This window comes from Solea solea, chromosome 14 (assembly GCF_958295425.1).
Source record: "Solea solea chromosome 14, fSolSol10.1, whole genome shotgun sequence".
Classification (NCBI taxonomy): Eukaryota; Metazoa; Chordata; class Actinopteri; order Pleuronectiformes; family Soleidae; genus Solea; species Solea solea.
This window is the reverse complement of record NC_081147.1, coordinates 13,654,533-13,670,305: the sequence shown is the minus strand read 5'-3', so window position 1 is coordinate 13,670,305 and position 15,773 is coordinate 13,654,533. Positions and strand designations below refer to the sequence as shown.

The 15,773-nt window shown below is 42.4% G+C and overlaps 1 protein-coding gene across 2 annotated transcripts in view; it reads right to left on the bottom strand.

Moving 5' to 3' along the window:
• Positions 1-3,288: 3,288 nt before the first annotated feature.
• Positions 3,289-15,773, bottom strand: part of nlgn3a (neuroligin 3a) — a 114,190-nt gene continuing 101,705 nt past the window's right edge. For both annotated transcript variants that reach the window (XM_058649545.1, XM_058649547.1), the window contains one exon: positions 3,289-9,001. In XM_058649545.1, coding sequence (XP_058505528.1) covers positions 8,161-9,001 — 841 coding nt within the window. In that variant the 3' untranslated portion in view covers positions 3,289-8,160. The remainder of the gene's footprint in view (positions 9,002-15,773) is intronic.

Sequence of the window (15,773 nt, the reverse complement as noted above, 5' to 3'; positions counted from 1 at the left end):
GGGTTAGACGCTAGTTGGTCCAATACATTCACGAGTTATCTTTACTACTGACAGAGATTCACGATGATGTGATGTGACACGCACAGTGAAGACATTTCAGCAATGGGAATCACGGTCTTTGCTTTACAATGAGTATATCTCATGAGGTGCCTTCGCTATATTAACCACTAAATGCAAGTGCCACATACAGCTGATGCAGATTAGCTGATTAGACTGTTCACGGGTAAACACACAGTGACAGCAAATATTCAGCTAAATTAGGAGATTATTGATTATGAGTCACAAGTCTTTTTTTTTTACTCCCCCCCTCTTTAATATCCTCTCCTTCAGTGTGGTTGTTTTTGTGCTGCTGTGCTATATCTTGACTTCATTCATACTGCTGTATTTCATTATTGCCATTACAACGACAGCCCTAATAAATGTATTTAGATTTTTCCTACTTTCAGTCCTTCATTTGGCACTAATTTTCAACTACTTTCTGATCATTCAGACAGAAATAGAAACTGGAACTCATCTTCTCATCCATACCAGTTCTATGCAGCATGCCAGATTGGCTTCAGCTCAGGCAGAAGGCAGCAATCCCACAGCAATTTTTTTTCCCAGAAATTGCTTTCTCTAGTTGTTGTTATTTTTTTATTTTACTAACTTCTAATGACTGACAATATTGTCCTGCTATGTTTGACTGATGTATACATAACTTGAGGTACTGCTTGGTGCTGCTTTCTTTTTTCCAGCGGAAACTTTTAAATGCCTGATTTGGATTTTTGTGGTTACTCTCACGTAAACTTGAGCATCCACGTATGCAGACATTTCCTGTTTTGCTCTCTGATTCCACAGACATTGTACAGAGGCAGGAAACCAGTGAAATGCCTTCACAAGGATTTCATTCCCAAAGAATGTGACTCACCCTGTCTTCCAGAACTTCAAATGAGCTATTACATCAGTGCTGAATGGGGATTTCTTGACGCCATCTCACCCTTCCTCATTCAACTAATAGAGGAAATGAACTCGAATTCGTCACTGAAACAAGCAAAAAGCACAAAACATACCAAAGAGCCGAAATGTAACTCAATTCTTGGGTTATGGAGAATAGCTGTATTTTAAATGATGTGCAATTTAAGTGATGGCTATAAATTGGACATTTGTGAGACCAGGGAGTAAAACAAGCCATGAGAAGATGTGGATTTGCAAATGAAAGTGACAGTGAAACACAGTTTGAGCAAATGCCATGAGCTACCTGTAGGCAGGGAAACTGTGTTCTTTATTGAAATGTTACAAGTTAGTATGCTGTCAGTCATACAAGGAGTGTCAGTGTATCTTCACTGCTGTGCAAATGTGTTCAGTGGAATGGATAGAAACAAATGAGGACAACATTTAAGATTTACGAGTAGGCTTTTGCCTGATGCTTTTTTTTTTCTCCAAATCCCCTTAGCTGACATGTTTATATCATAGCTCATAATATGTATCTAATCAGGGTGTGTGATAATGCTGTTGTTTTCTGTTTGTATTTTGCATTAACATCAGGAGGAAACAGACAGATTCAACATGGGAGCAAATCACAGTTTAAGATCTGTTCAGTTGATAACAAAAATAGGAGAGTTTGCTGCGCAGTGCTAACATTTACTTAACTTTGGCTTAACTTCAAAAGATATATCTCTAGTATATCACAGAAAAAAAAAATGGTGCACATATTTTTCTCTTTTGGAGAATGCTCAGATACTGACTTTAGACTCGTAGGGTATTTGATCTGAAAGATCTGTGAAAAGCCTGGTAGTCTGGATTAGCACCACAGATCAAAACTGTGCCACTGAAAGTCAATTTAATGTGATCTAAGTGATAAGATACTTCCGGGAAGTCCCCAAAGAACCCTCTGTAGTCTGCAGCAGGCTGGCAAGTTCAAACACCAAAGGACTCCTGACGCAACCTTCCCCCTGCCACCAGTAACACACATCTGACAAAGGCATTAGTGGACTGCCACCTGATGGTTAACGCCAGCTGATGCAACTCACAGTTAGCACAAGGCCTGGCCTCAGCTGGTGAGGGACGACTTTGTAGAATAGCTCTGAATCTGCAAGATAATGCTGTGAATGATGAGAGCAGTCAGAGCAGTATCAGCCCCCCCCCCCCCCCCCCCCCCCCTCCCCCACCCAACCCTGACCAACTAGTAGGAAAAATTAGCCTTCAAGTAGCATCTCATTGTAACTGGGTTTTCTGGACAGGAACAGGATAGATATTCAGTGCAGGCTTAAAATGTGCTTGTTGCCTGCTGTTGTTACTTCACTCTCACACATTGAGAGTGCACAGGCTTTAGTCTCAGCAGCCTCATTGGTATCTCAAGGCCATCCATCTTACAGAGGGAAGATCATTATGCAGTCAACAGGCAGCTTTAGGCCAGGGGCAGGTGGGACTGTTTGTATTAGATGAACCATAGGCTGCTACTGTTCTTTACTAGACCTCCATAAAAACAAAACCAGCCCTTTTTTACTGCCGGCCAGTACATTAAAGCTTCAGCTTGTTCTATTCTTGGAATGCTTCTACAATTTGTTGCGTCCAAAGCTGCATTTCAAGGATCATGCTGGCGTTATTTTATCATCAAAGTCCATTAAACACCAAAAGCAGCCTTGGATTTATCCTGCTAACAAGTGTCTGTGCAGCCTCAGCCTGGAGCTTATGTCCCCGTGCCACAGAGCTTGTCGTCGTCATCTAATAACCATTAAAAACAGATAAAACAGCCCTGCTATTAATTGCTAATTTCAAGTTATTCTGACACAACTCTTCAGCAGCCTTTTTCTCGCTTTATGTGAGGCAGACATCACTGGGCATGCGGTGGTCTGCGGCTCCCTGCTCAGCTTGTTTTAAGAGCTATGAGGAGAGAGTCACTCTGCCCGTGTTTATTGTAATTAAAGAATATGTCACCCAGTCTGGCACTTTTCTAAGTGTCTTTAATAGTTTTTGGATGGGGATGTGTTCAGCAGCACACGGGCATATGCTGTGAATGGCTGTGGTTCCACAGACAACAGTTGTTAGCAGGATTGTTTGGTTTTGGCCTTATTCTTGGATTTGTTCATCATGATTATAATAGAAAAAAATAGACACACTATTCCAGCATCATCCCATGTTGGCAAAGCTGTGAGGAACAGCGCTCAAATAGAGAACCTATACAGAGATGCTCTCTAAGATAGTATGATGACACATACATAAAACAGTATTATCAGTACCAAACTTCTTGGTCTTGGCGCCCACTGGAAATGGATGCTGTGTTCTATATTCATGAGAACCACAAAAAGATACACAAAGAATAGATATTTATTTTGATTACTCCACTTTGTGTGATTATAAATACATTCTATGGACATGAACATATCTGTACAGTGACACTGAGATAACAGAGATTTATCATGTTGTATTTGGGCTCAAACACAATTGGTTTAAGTGATTTCAGTTCAGACCTCTGGTGGAGAATGTGTTATATTACCGTGGTTTGATGACACCAAAAAAGCTCCAGTTTGGAAAACTTTGTCTAATGCTCTGTTGGTACAAAAGAAAATCATCAGGAGTGCATTTTTCACATGGAAATAATAGTTTATTGATGTTCTGACAAAATGCAAAATGATTTCCCTTTGGAGAAAAACAGGCTATTTAAATTTAGTACAAGAGTTTTGGTTCAGTGACTGGTTCCACTCTGTCTCCCAATAAGTAATGTTCATTAGCTTCTTAGTCTGCAGAGAAACTCAGCAATTTGAGAAAATTAGACCTTTAATGATTGGAAATGAGCGAGTTGTGCAGATTATGGCACTTACAAAGTAGAAGAAGGAGATAACGATCAAGTTGTGTCTGTGTGAAACAGAGGTAGAGTTGCTCAGGCTGAATTTTGCGGGGGGGAAGGGGGGGAATAAGAAGGGGAAAGAGACGAATGTTACACAGGAAGAGAAAGAGGGATGAGGGTGAGAAAGAGAGTGAGAGGAAATGTAGGTAACAACATGCTCACTGCGGTAGAAATAAAATTCTCACTACACACACCTGCAGCACTCTCCCAGCGGGCGGTACTGTGTAATTTGGCACATCCATTTCCTAGGCTGAGTTTGTCTTCAGTGCTGTCGAGGCAGTCACAAGCCCCATCGGGGTATTCCAGCCAATTCTTCAATGATGTCACTTTCAAAACATACTCACTGAACTGCAAACAAATCTCGACTGAGCGAAAGTGTCTCACTCATAACTGTCCCATTTTTTGACTGGTGGTTATTCTTCCCTGCAGAAGTTTGAACACATTTTTTAAGACTTCAGGTGTCTGAGTGTGGAATTCTTTTTTTTTTTTTCTGATTATAGAAGATAGTCTGACCCTGTTTTCTCTCAGTGCACCACACCACTGCAGTTTCAATGGTCTATCCCTGTGGTCCGACACATAATTAAGTGGCTCTTCACAGGGTCGTGTATCCCAAACCTGGTCCCAGAGGCCACCAGGTCTACCCCTGCCAATACTCAGTGACATCTGCTCTGCTTTAACAGCATATGGGGAAATTACATGGCAAAAAATAGGTTGCCCTCCCATGACATTTCTTCCCTTTGATAGTTCACTCTCAACTCCACCACTCAATTTTTAGCCCTGTGCCACAGTGTGTGTGTGTGTGTGTGTGTGTATCGCAGCCAATGGAAACTAACCTCCAACCACTGCAGACGAATGAGACAAGGGACCAGTTGACTTTGATTATTTGATAATTTGGTCTAAAGGGACATTTGACCAGAACTCTTCAAGGTACATCAGGTGAACTCATTGCAAGAAAAAAACAACAACAACAAGTTGGCTATGAATCATAGCATTCAGTGGCAAACCAGCCATGCTCATAGTATTTATGAATCATTTCTGTGCATCTAATGCCTTAGAATTTATATTCAAAAATTATTATAGCAAACTGTTGCTTATTTACACATCACATTTCAAAATTAATTGAGCTCAGTTGCCAAAAACAGCTGCCTACTGGAGACTGGAGGTAACTTTATTAACTCTGTAGGGAACATTGCATTGTTTCTCAAATGAAAACATCATAGAAATTAAAAAATACTGTATATATATTTATGTTTCATCTTCTATGGAGGCATTGGGGACTTCTGCCCAGTAGTGCAGCCAACCAATAAAAGAGGTGATCCATGTGATATTTCTTCACTTTTGGGAGCTGTTACCCATGTAGAGTCAGTGGTTCCCTGTTACATACACATAGTCATTTGATCCATTTTTAATTTGAAAATAAATACTCCAAGACAGAGAGCAACGAGGACATGTTTTATCTTGATTATTATTTTTTTTTAAATGTCAAAATCCCATTTACTTTGACTGTATCAGGGTTGTTGCAGAAATCTCTTTTTGCTTTTTCAAAACCAAAACTTTCTGCTTGATTAGATTCAACAATATCCAGTAATTCACAAATTCGTTCGGATGAGTGTTGGAGTATGTTTTTCAGACTTTGGGAAACATAAACCAAAAAAAGAACGGTTCGCGTTCACTTTGCAGTCGAGTGTGAAAAATAGCTCATTAAAATACTACTCTCTTTCTGATGTCTGCTCATTGTCTGCCTGAAAACAAGGTTCTGCTGATATTAGTGACTCCTACATGAGCACAGTCACCGAGACATTATTAAAGGTTTTCTCTGTGTATGTGAAAGCTCTGGGTGGAAGTCAACTGTGTGTTTCTTTAGCGGCTGCGGCTCAGTCAAATGCTGATGAGCAAATACAGCATGACTCATATATAGTCTCCGAGCTATAGCATTTCCCTCAAATAACCCCATGGTTTTTGTCTGTCACTGGCAGGTTCAGTGATGAGCTGACCAGATTGTGGTTTTCACTCTGCTGTGTGTCAAATCATTAAATAGCGGGGGAAGGTGTAATGGGATGCTTCACAGAGATGGTGAGGTCTATGTGCATGAAGTGTCTAAGAATTTGCAACAGCGAGGATCACTGGACAGGTCACTTTACTGTGCTTCACTGTAACACCAGAGACTGCTATTCCAGGATGCTTCATGAAATAGTCAGTTCTTCTCAAAGCATCAATAACTCCAGCTTCTCCCAGAGAATAACACATAACAGGATGCAATGTGAGTACATCAAGGCAATCTTTCCACAATATCCCTTTTGCTGTGCCACTACTTTGCATGAATTACAGTAAGATCTGGTGTTATGCATGATGGGCCCCCAGCTGTTAGCCTGTTTTTCTCAAAGGTTTCAGCAAGAGAAATGAAGAGAGTCAGGAGGAGGAGGAGGAGAGAGAGAGAGAGAGAGGGAAGGTAAAGAGGAAGTCCTGGGGGGGAGGCTTGCACTTGCTGCAAGAATGTATCTGCGTAAAATCACTCAAATTGAAATAAAAAAAAATAAAAAAAACACACAAAAGGGAGTAAAATATCTTTGATAAAAAAAGAAAACAAAGTTTAGTGAAACTTTATATTTCATGTTTTTTTTTTTACAGATTTAATTTGGCACATGGCACAATCAGCATGTATGCATCTGGTATACATAAATAAATATTAAATATTTTATACATAAATATACATATAGAGCTCTTATAAAGACACCTAGAGCTGTCTAGGCTTGGGATGTTTCAAACAACAACAATTGGTTGAAAATATTTCTGTTGGTGCTTTTTTAATCTGAACAGTGTTTTTAATTGATTTGTAGGTGGGAGCAGTGTCTCCACAGAAGCCCTATACATATATGTATGTATGCCCATATTTATATATATATATAATTCAAAGAAATACAAGTGTGCACTGATGTAGGTTTATTCAGTGCAAACAGGCCCCTGTCTGCATCCGAAGAGGAACTCTTACAAAGTCAATGGAATCATGTCAGTTAGTTCAGTTGAATCTTTAGCTATTTTTTTTTTCTCTTACACATAAAATAATAGATTTATTCTGAAATCTTTAAGCAAAATTAGACATATATAACTTTGAAAATAACAAAAGAGCTATTTCGCAAAGACAGACACCCAGAGACGCAGCAGAAACACTACTGGTGATGAACCAAAATCAACATGAGAAAGTACCCTCCCACCCCCTCCCTCCCCAAAACCACATTATACAACTGACAAAAAAGAAAAGAAAAGGACACACACGCACATACACACACACACGCACACACATTGCTCTTGCATTCGCAAGTTACGACAATGTGTCTCGTTCTTGATCTCCGCCTGTAAACCTCACTTGCACGCAGGGAATGAGAAATCATTTTCACATGCACACAGACACACAGGTGCTCTAAGCAGCATGTGTATGTGCACACTTCGTGGAGATAATATCGGAATATCAGATAGCTTAACAGATAAGTTGGCTGTAAAAGATGCACTTTTTCTTAACAAAACAATCACAGTTAACATATTTATCTTTGCCTTCTCTCAGCAAGTGCTATCCCACACAAATCATTTCTATACGAGCTTAAAAAAAAGAATAAAAAGCACATTTTTGTGGCTGTTGCTGTGTTGGTATGCAACAGAAAGAAAGAAAAAAAGAAAAAGAGTTGCCCATAACAAGTTTAAAATCTCTACATCTGCATATCCTCAAGGTTCCCATCCTGGATTTAGTCTCTCATCTTTTGCGTCTCATCTGCTTGTAATGCAGTCCACTTGGAATAGTCTGAGGGAATAGAAATAATGACAAAACAGAACGAGCTTTGTAAGGCATTGAAACGTAAAACAAAAAAGAAGCAATTAAAAACATTTTGCAAATACTGACTTAGAGGCCATTGTTCTAGATGTGTCTCCCGCAGGAGGAAGGGGTGGAAAATAAAAAGCACTTTTCTTTATAACTGTAATGAATTCAAGAAAAAAAACAGTGTTGATATATCCACAGTCTGCTTAAAAAGGCTTTTAAAATGATTATTTTAGAAAAAAACACTGCAGAAAACCCCCTTCCCCCTTTCAGGAGAAGGGAAGCAGTTTGATTTTGGCAGCTCTGCACAACTTGACATCCACAGAGAGCTCTCAGCAACTCTCCTCATTGTAAAAGTCTAGTTAAATCTCTTCACATTTTAATCTGACTCCTGCCCTTCCCCTCCCCCTCCCTGTGATATTTATAAAACACAATCTTCTCCTCCATTTGTTCATCTGCCTGCTCGTCCTCCTCCACCTTCACATCCCCCTTCCCGCCTGCACCAGCTGCCCATGGCCTCCTAAAGCTATACACGGGTGGTTGAGTGGGAGTGCGGCAGGCCGGTGGAGTTGAAGCCGGTTGTGAAGGTGTTGTAGGGGTGCAGGTTGGGCATTCCCACCAGGGAATTGGGGATCATGGTGATCGTGTTGGGGGTCATGAGGGGGATGTCGTCAGGAGAGCGCCGCAGAGTAAGTGTGTAGTCGGGCAGCGAGGCCAAGCGAAGTGCCCCCTCGTTGCTATTCCCTGCCTCACACTCATGGTGCGTCTGGTTCATCTGCAGCGACATGATCTCCTCCTCGGGCGCGTGGTGGCCAATGTCATTGGAGGTGGTCTGGCGCTGTGGGCTGGGCTGCCCAAGGCCGGAGTCTTGCCGCCGTTTGTCCTTGCGGTAGTAGAGGGCTGCGAAGGCCAGCACGTTGAGGAACAGCAGTGAAGCTCCAACAGCGATGGTGACACTGAGCTCTGTGGAATAATCCCGTGGATTCTCCACCACCAGTGGGCCTGTCGAGTCTTCGTCCTCGCTGTTGTAGGCCGGGGACATAGGAGGCCGCTTGGTGTTGAATGGCCAGGAGGTTTTCCCGTTGGGCCTCTTGGTGGAGAGGGTGTTCTGCGTGGTCTCTGGCGGGGGCACTTTGGTTGTGGTGGACGTGTAGTGAAACATATCATGGAGGTTGTACAGGTGGGGCACTAGATGTTTCCAGAAAGCCACTTTGGTGGCACGGTAGTGGTCACGCACACGTGGCTTTAGGCCGATATGCAGGTACAGCTGGTCCTGGGGGTTGTACTTGGACCAGGCCACCTCTTCAAAGCGGTTGGCCTTGGTGTGAATGAACTTGGTGTCTTGGGGAACCGGTTTGTTGGGATCCCTGTAAAGAAGATAGACGTGATAGTGTTAAAATAGATTTTGAGAGTTTATTTAATTATTCATACTCTGGCATTCATATGGGGGAAAGAAAGCAAATACAAATACTAAAAAGACAAGACAGTCACAGTCACGGTTTATATTATGGTCTGAAAGGGGTTCTGCTGACACTAGAGAATTATTTGATCGTGCTTTGTGAAACCCACAACAGCAAATGCACAAACACTCAACACGCTGCAGTTAATAATTGATCCATGTGTGGTTTGTATCTCACTTCGTGTTGCTGCATCAAATGATGCTGATTTCCCTTGTTTAATTATTTCCTCAGCAATAAACATACTTACATCTCTATTTCTACTACACACGCTCACCAAGGCATGATCCAGTCTCTCTGTCCACTCAGGCTTCTGTGGGCATATTAACCCTGTCTGTCAAACACCCCCACCCCACCCCACCTGCTCTCCTTTTGCCCCAGATGTAGTCCTCTCATTCAGTTTTGATGCAGCCCACCCACAAAAAGACAGGGCAAAGGCTTTTAAAATATACACATATGAATAAGTCAGCAGGCTTTAGGGCTCACGTCAGGAGGCATCTTGTTGTGGATAATCCAACGCCGGTGGAGCCCTTCTGATAATTGCTCAGGGAAAGCAGCACAGTGGGCATTGGCAGCCAGTATACTGATGTAAAATTGACTATATTAATCAAGGCGGTAAGAGAGAACTACAGATCAGACTATGTGTGTTTGGGTAAAAGGATATTTTGTGTGTACAGGACTGAAAGAGAGAGAGAGGTGTGTGAGGTTGAGGGAGTAGTGAACGTTGACCTGGATGCAGTACCTCTCTTAATCCCTAGAGTTCACTGTTCCACTTTTCTGTTTTTGACACATGGCTTCAACGCCGGATGGCCACCCTTTTCAATTACAGAGAAGATATTGATTTATTGAATGAATTAACATATAGCAATCTCCCACAAACACACAACTCCTTGTAGTCTTATTGTGTACAATCTTCGGGAGTGGGAGTTGTGCAGCTCGTGGTATTGCTTTTAGTTCAGATGAAATGGTTTTCTGTGGAAGAACCTGAAGAACAGACTTGCTGTAGGCTTGAAAACAGTAATTGATGTTGGAGCTGAGATATTAAAGTTCTGTTACTGCAAGAAAGCAGGGATCTGCACGACATTTCTCTAAATGTCACGAAATATCCCTTTGCGGGTCTGACTCCAATGGCGGTGGCCAGCAAAGTCAAAATTTTGTTGGGGATTTTGGGATGAGGACATGTGGACATTGGGCTGAAAAAAACTCCAAACATGGCCAATAGAATTAAAAAGCCATGCCAGGAGAATTCACAATCCTCTCCCCTGTTAGTTTCTCTGCTGTCAATTTTTCTTTTTCAGGTCAGTGCTTCTGGGAGAGGTAAGGGGGGGGGGGGTAGGAGTGAGAGAAAGAGAGAGAGTGAGAGAGAGGTGAAGCAAATTGAGATGGCTGCAGCTGAATCCCTGAACCTGGGCTGGTGTCAGCAGAGCAGCCCGTAAATAACCCTTTTTATTAGGCCCGTAATGATCCCCAATGTGTATTGACAGCAAGACTATGATGACTTTGTAGCTGAATATCAGTAATTAAGTTTCAAAGGAGTGGGTGGTGGAGGTAAGGTCATATTGATCTCCCTGTGTGCAACATGCCAGAGAACAGGACGTCAATGAAGCAGCTTGAGACATGGTTGTCTGCAGTCTCCGTGCTTCATGAATTCCCAAAGCAGTCTGTTGCATGCTGCCCCCCCCCCCCCCCCCCCCCCATTGACAACAATGAGCAAGCTATAGAGACATCTGAGTTTATGGGAAATCCAGGCATTTACGTGACAATACAAATGCTCTCTATTCAGGAGGGTCAATTGGCTGAATAGTGGTAGCAAAAGTATTGAAAGGGTACATTAAATACATCTGACAAACAATCGAGTGTTTGCAGGAAGCAAAGGAGTTGTGGTGCAGAGGAGTTAGGAAAGCTCGTTGGTGGCTGGCTGGTTCAGTGCAAGTGAAGATGAATAATTTAGGGAACACAAAGAAATCAATGTGGCATCTTTAGTTAATTTGATTTGCCGCATTAGAGAACAACTGGCTGCCTTATCTAATTACATACACATATGCTTGGGTAATTGTTGCAAAGTCAATAGTAAACAGGGAACATTCCTTTGAACAATTTCTACCACTGCTGCTCAACTTTGGGCTGCACGCTGGCTTTGAAGTCCTGCCCTGAGCTGAAGAGTCACAGAGCGATCTGAGCTCACGTTCTGCTCCTCAGTGTGGTGAAGGCTACTAGGTTACTCCGCTCTATTTATACTGAGGCTCTCACTGGGTGCTGTGTAAAGAAATAGTCAGATCCACTTTATAATGTGCTATGCTGCTGTGTTTACCGCATGGCAAAATAGTACTCTAGTCTTCTGCATGGTTTTCTGCAGGTGGCAATCTCTCCCCGTTCAACAGACATTGTTGTTCACTGAGTAACACCTATGTACAATGTTATCTAATAGAATAGAATGGTAATGAATACTGCCAGAGAAACATGGATGATACACACAGAAACACTTAAGACTGACATTCACCTACTTATTATTTTAAGCAGTTAAGCAGCAATGGAGTGCATGCTAATTTCTCCATTTAGGATACAGAGTCAGAGAATTGCTATGACAGAATTGGGTTCCCCATTGCTCACCTCACCTATGACATTTACCGCTAGAATACTACAATATCGTGATGTTATCATAGCCACACCTTACTCCACACTGAACATGGACATACATCACGTCATCTTCAGCAAACATCCGAACATACATGGATGGATAATGGTGGTGAAACAGCTGCAGAAAGACACATAGTCAGTGATGATAGGGTGTTAAATAACCAGAAACCCTGACCCAAGTTGCACACTACACCATATAAAACCTCTCTTGTTAAAAAAAAAAGAAAAAACATGTCGAATGTACTCTATAGAACTAATGTGCAGGTTGAATTAAGAACTAAAACTGTGTACACTGAGAACAATGTGTGTGCAGACAGATTTGGTGTTGGCTGTGCGCTCTTAATAGTTTGAATGTGAAACAATTAAATGGTAATTAAGTTTGCAGAGACTAGTCACAGCTGAATACCTTAAATACACAAATAAAACAAAACAGAATTAGAAAGGGAGGCTTGACAAAGCTGACAACATATTATCAAACACCTGCTCCAAATACCTTTAGAAGTCACCTTAAAGTAAACAACTTTCATTGTTACAAAAAAGTGGAAAAAAACACTGAAAAAATGATTGTTTTTCCCGTTCGTTTGATGCGACTAAATAGCCTCAAGTCAAAAATGACACATTGTGCCCATCGTGTCATTTCACATTTAAATCTCTGATCAGTCTTGTGGCAAAGCTTGAGTGGTGCGTCACTGTCCAAAGACTTCCCATGCTCGCAGTGTGTGCACAAACACCTTGTTGTGACTCGCATGAATAGTGCTGGCATAATGTTGTGTTTGCGGTTCTGTCCCTCTGCGTTCGCTGATCGCTTTCCTCCTGTCCTGTCAGCCCTCCCACTTAATCTGGATGGTCACTGGAGCTGTAGCTGGACTCCCAGGCAGAGGAGAGGGATTATTACACCCATAAAAGCAGGCGTTTTAATGGCCTTTCAGATTTCCTCTGATGTGTTCATATGGCTGTGGTACTATAAACCACAGCCTTCATCTCCTCCTCTGTCCCTCATGATGACCCGCTGACCCCTGCTAACCTTGGCCTGTCATGTGTGTTTAAGTGCTCCGGCGTGTGTGTACTTGTGATTGATTGGGAGTGGGTGTGTGTGTGTGTTTGTATTTATGATGCATCATGGTGTAATGACCTCTGGGGCCGCACAAGTGCAGCACTCGAACGCAAGTCATGTCACATTTCACAAAGTCATACATGCCATGATGATAATGAGCCTCTTCAGACTGAAAAAACCCCCCCGTTCTTTTCTGCTCTTCTGTAAGATGCTGCACCTCTTGAAGACGCGCACGTTTCTCAGCTCTACCAACACATGTGGCAGAACAGGGTCTAAGCTCATTACTTATTCCAAGCCCTATCTGCAAGCACTGATGTAAAAGGTAGATAAGAGGGAGAATGATTATCATTTTCTTTCTTTTTTCATTTCCCATGTACCTCCCTCCTCTTTTCACCCTGATGTAATTTGAAGCGCTTGAATGATCATAGACGTAGCCATCACCAAATCTGAAAAGACACGTTTAGATGCCCTTAGGCAGAGGACCAGAATCTATTTTCCCTACACTCAGGGTCTCGGACTCCTCTGAGTGTAGTTTCTCAACATAGAACAAGGGATGTGTATTAATTCAGTGATCCACTGATGCTCATTTCGCTAAGCTGCAAAAATATGTAAAGTTGAAACCATTTTTAGCTTTATTGCTGCTGTTGTGTAACAAATTCCTCCCCTGCAGTTGTTTATCTACTTACAAGGTAACACAAAGTAAGCGGCTAATTGTGATTTTCACTCCAACAGACGGTTCCAAACAGCTTTTCCTTGCAGTCAGTGTAAATTTTTAATAAAGACACTCCATCTAATTCTGTTTGTACGTTTTAGCCTTGCATGGCGCAGAGGGCAACTTCTGCACTGAGCGGGCAAATTGTCAGACTTTGCTCTTTTACCCTTCATATGGCTGCATGCTGGGGCAGAGGGCTGAGTGATACGTGGTTCATATTTAATGGCAGCCTTTAGTTCAGCAGGCTAAATGATGCAGGCCAAGGCGCTGTGACTTTGGGGCGTGCAGAAGTGTTGGAGGACACAGCTCTAAGACCACTCCTTATTATGGACACTATTGATTTGTTTGATTAGATGAGTGGCAGCAAACAAACACCTCCCCCCCTCTTCCATCATCCTTCCTACCTCTCTTTTCTCCCACTTCCATCCAAGTAACAGCTTTCTGACACTTCTAACTCGCTATAGTTGATTACTTAACATTCATTTTATTTCATATTTATCTGATTTAATATGACAACTACTCACATACGGTTGAACACATGCAGATCCACTTCCTCTTCACCTCCTCCCCCTGCTGACTGCTCATTATATTCAGTCCACAAAACCGATCAATGGCATCCAGGCCCCTTAACAAGCCACACCACTTCCTTACCTTCTCTAATGCAAATCAGGATATTGGCTACAAATCTCGGATCAAGTGAGTACCTATTTAATGGAGTAGGTCGGTGGCTGTTTGGGGCTGTGCTGTTCCACCATGCCAAGCATTCAGGGACTCCTGGTACAGCGTGAGATGGTCCTAACTAAGGGTGGTAAAAGGAAGGAAGGAGGATAATGAGGAGAAAGGACGAGAAGGAGGATCACGGAAAAAGTAATGAAACACCCAACAGCTGCCTTAAAAGAAAAGGCTGGAGTAGTGTGTGAATGAGGTCAGATGGGAAACGCAATTGATTTGAATTAGTCTGATTGCTTGTTTGATTGACAAGCTGAAAGACCTAAGCAATAATTAACAAAGAAGATTTAATATCAAAGAACAGGCTATTCAATGTCGTTACTTCTATGTACATGTATTTAATTGGCACCTGTTGTCTCTTAGAACAACAAGTCATTAGATTAGAAAAAAGGGTGGTGCTTACAGTGCATAAGGTGAATAGACTAATGAGTGAGTGACGGAGGAGCAGTGTAGGAGAATGGGGGAAGGAACTCAGCACATGGCAGTGTTCTCCTTTTTTCATAAACTCAGCGAGGGTTCAAACACATCGGGGGGGGGGGGGGGCACAAGAAGTGAGAAGATGGCCCAACACATTTAATATACTAATGGTAGATAATGATTGATCTTTTCTGAGCCTTTCATCTTTCTGTCCTTTCTGCAGTGCTCTGCCAGTGTTGTTGTGCATAGCAATGCTGTTGTGCGCGTGTTCGTGTGCGAGAATGTCTGTGAGCGGCAGAATTTGGACAAAACATTTGGTCAAACCAGGCAGAAGAAGCAAATATGGCAATAAAGTGAAGGCCAGTTTTGTCTTTCAATAGCAAAACAAATGCTGCAGCCAAAAAAATAACTGAGCCGGGTAAATCCCTGGCTTCTGAAACATTCCTAACTCCGACGAAAGAACAGCCTCATAGTGTAAACATGCACACACACACACACACACACACACACAAGCACACTAAGAAGATTTGACAGCATGCACTCACTGTATGTTGTTATGCTCCACTGACACTGATGGAAGGGGGGGAAAAAAAGAACATGGGCAGGGATTTGCCCTGTAAAGTTGACACATGAGAGCCAGGGACAGGAAGAGCTTTTGGGTGGGATGCCGCTGAGAGACACACTGTTGACATGGGGACCAAGTGTCTCGACATTCTGTGACACATGTCTCTACAGCGATTTAAAGATGCCCCCATCTTTAAAGTGCAATCTGGGTCAGTTCAATATGAACATCTGGAAGCGGAGAGAGAGCTGCTTTGTAGATATAGGAAAGATGGCTGTTGGAACGGCCACGAAGGCAAAGGGAATTCAGTTGGGTCTTAATTAAAAGTGTGTCCTCCAGAGTCAGCCTGGCTTGGGCGGTGTTGGAGGAAGAGAGATCTGAATCCCCTCGTGCAATCTGAATGAGGAAGCTGAACTTTAGAATCCAACTCCCCTGGACAGTTTGCGGTAGATTCGTTTACATGAATTAAAACTACCAGTTCTCTGAGTTTTCCATTATCCTGGGATCTAATCCCAGGCTCCAAACCATCTGAGTGCCTAATTGTGGTCCGTCTGTAATCCCCTTGTCTGGA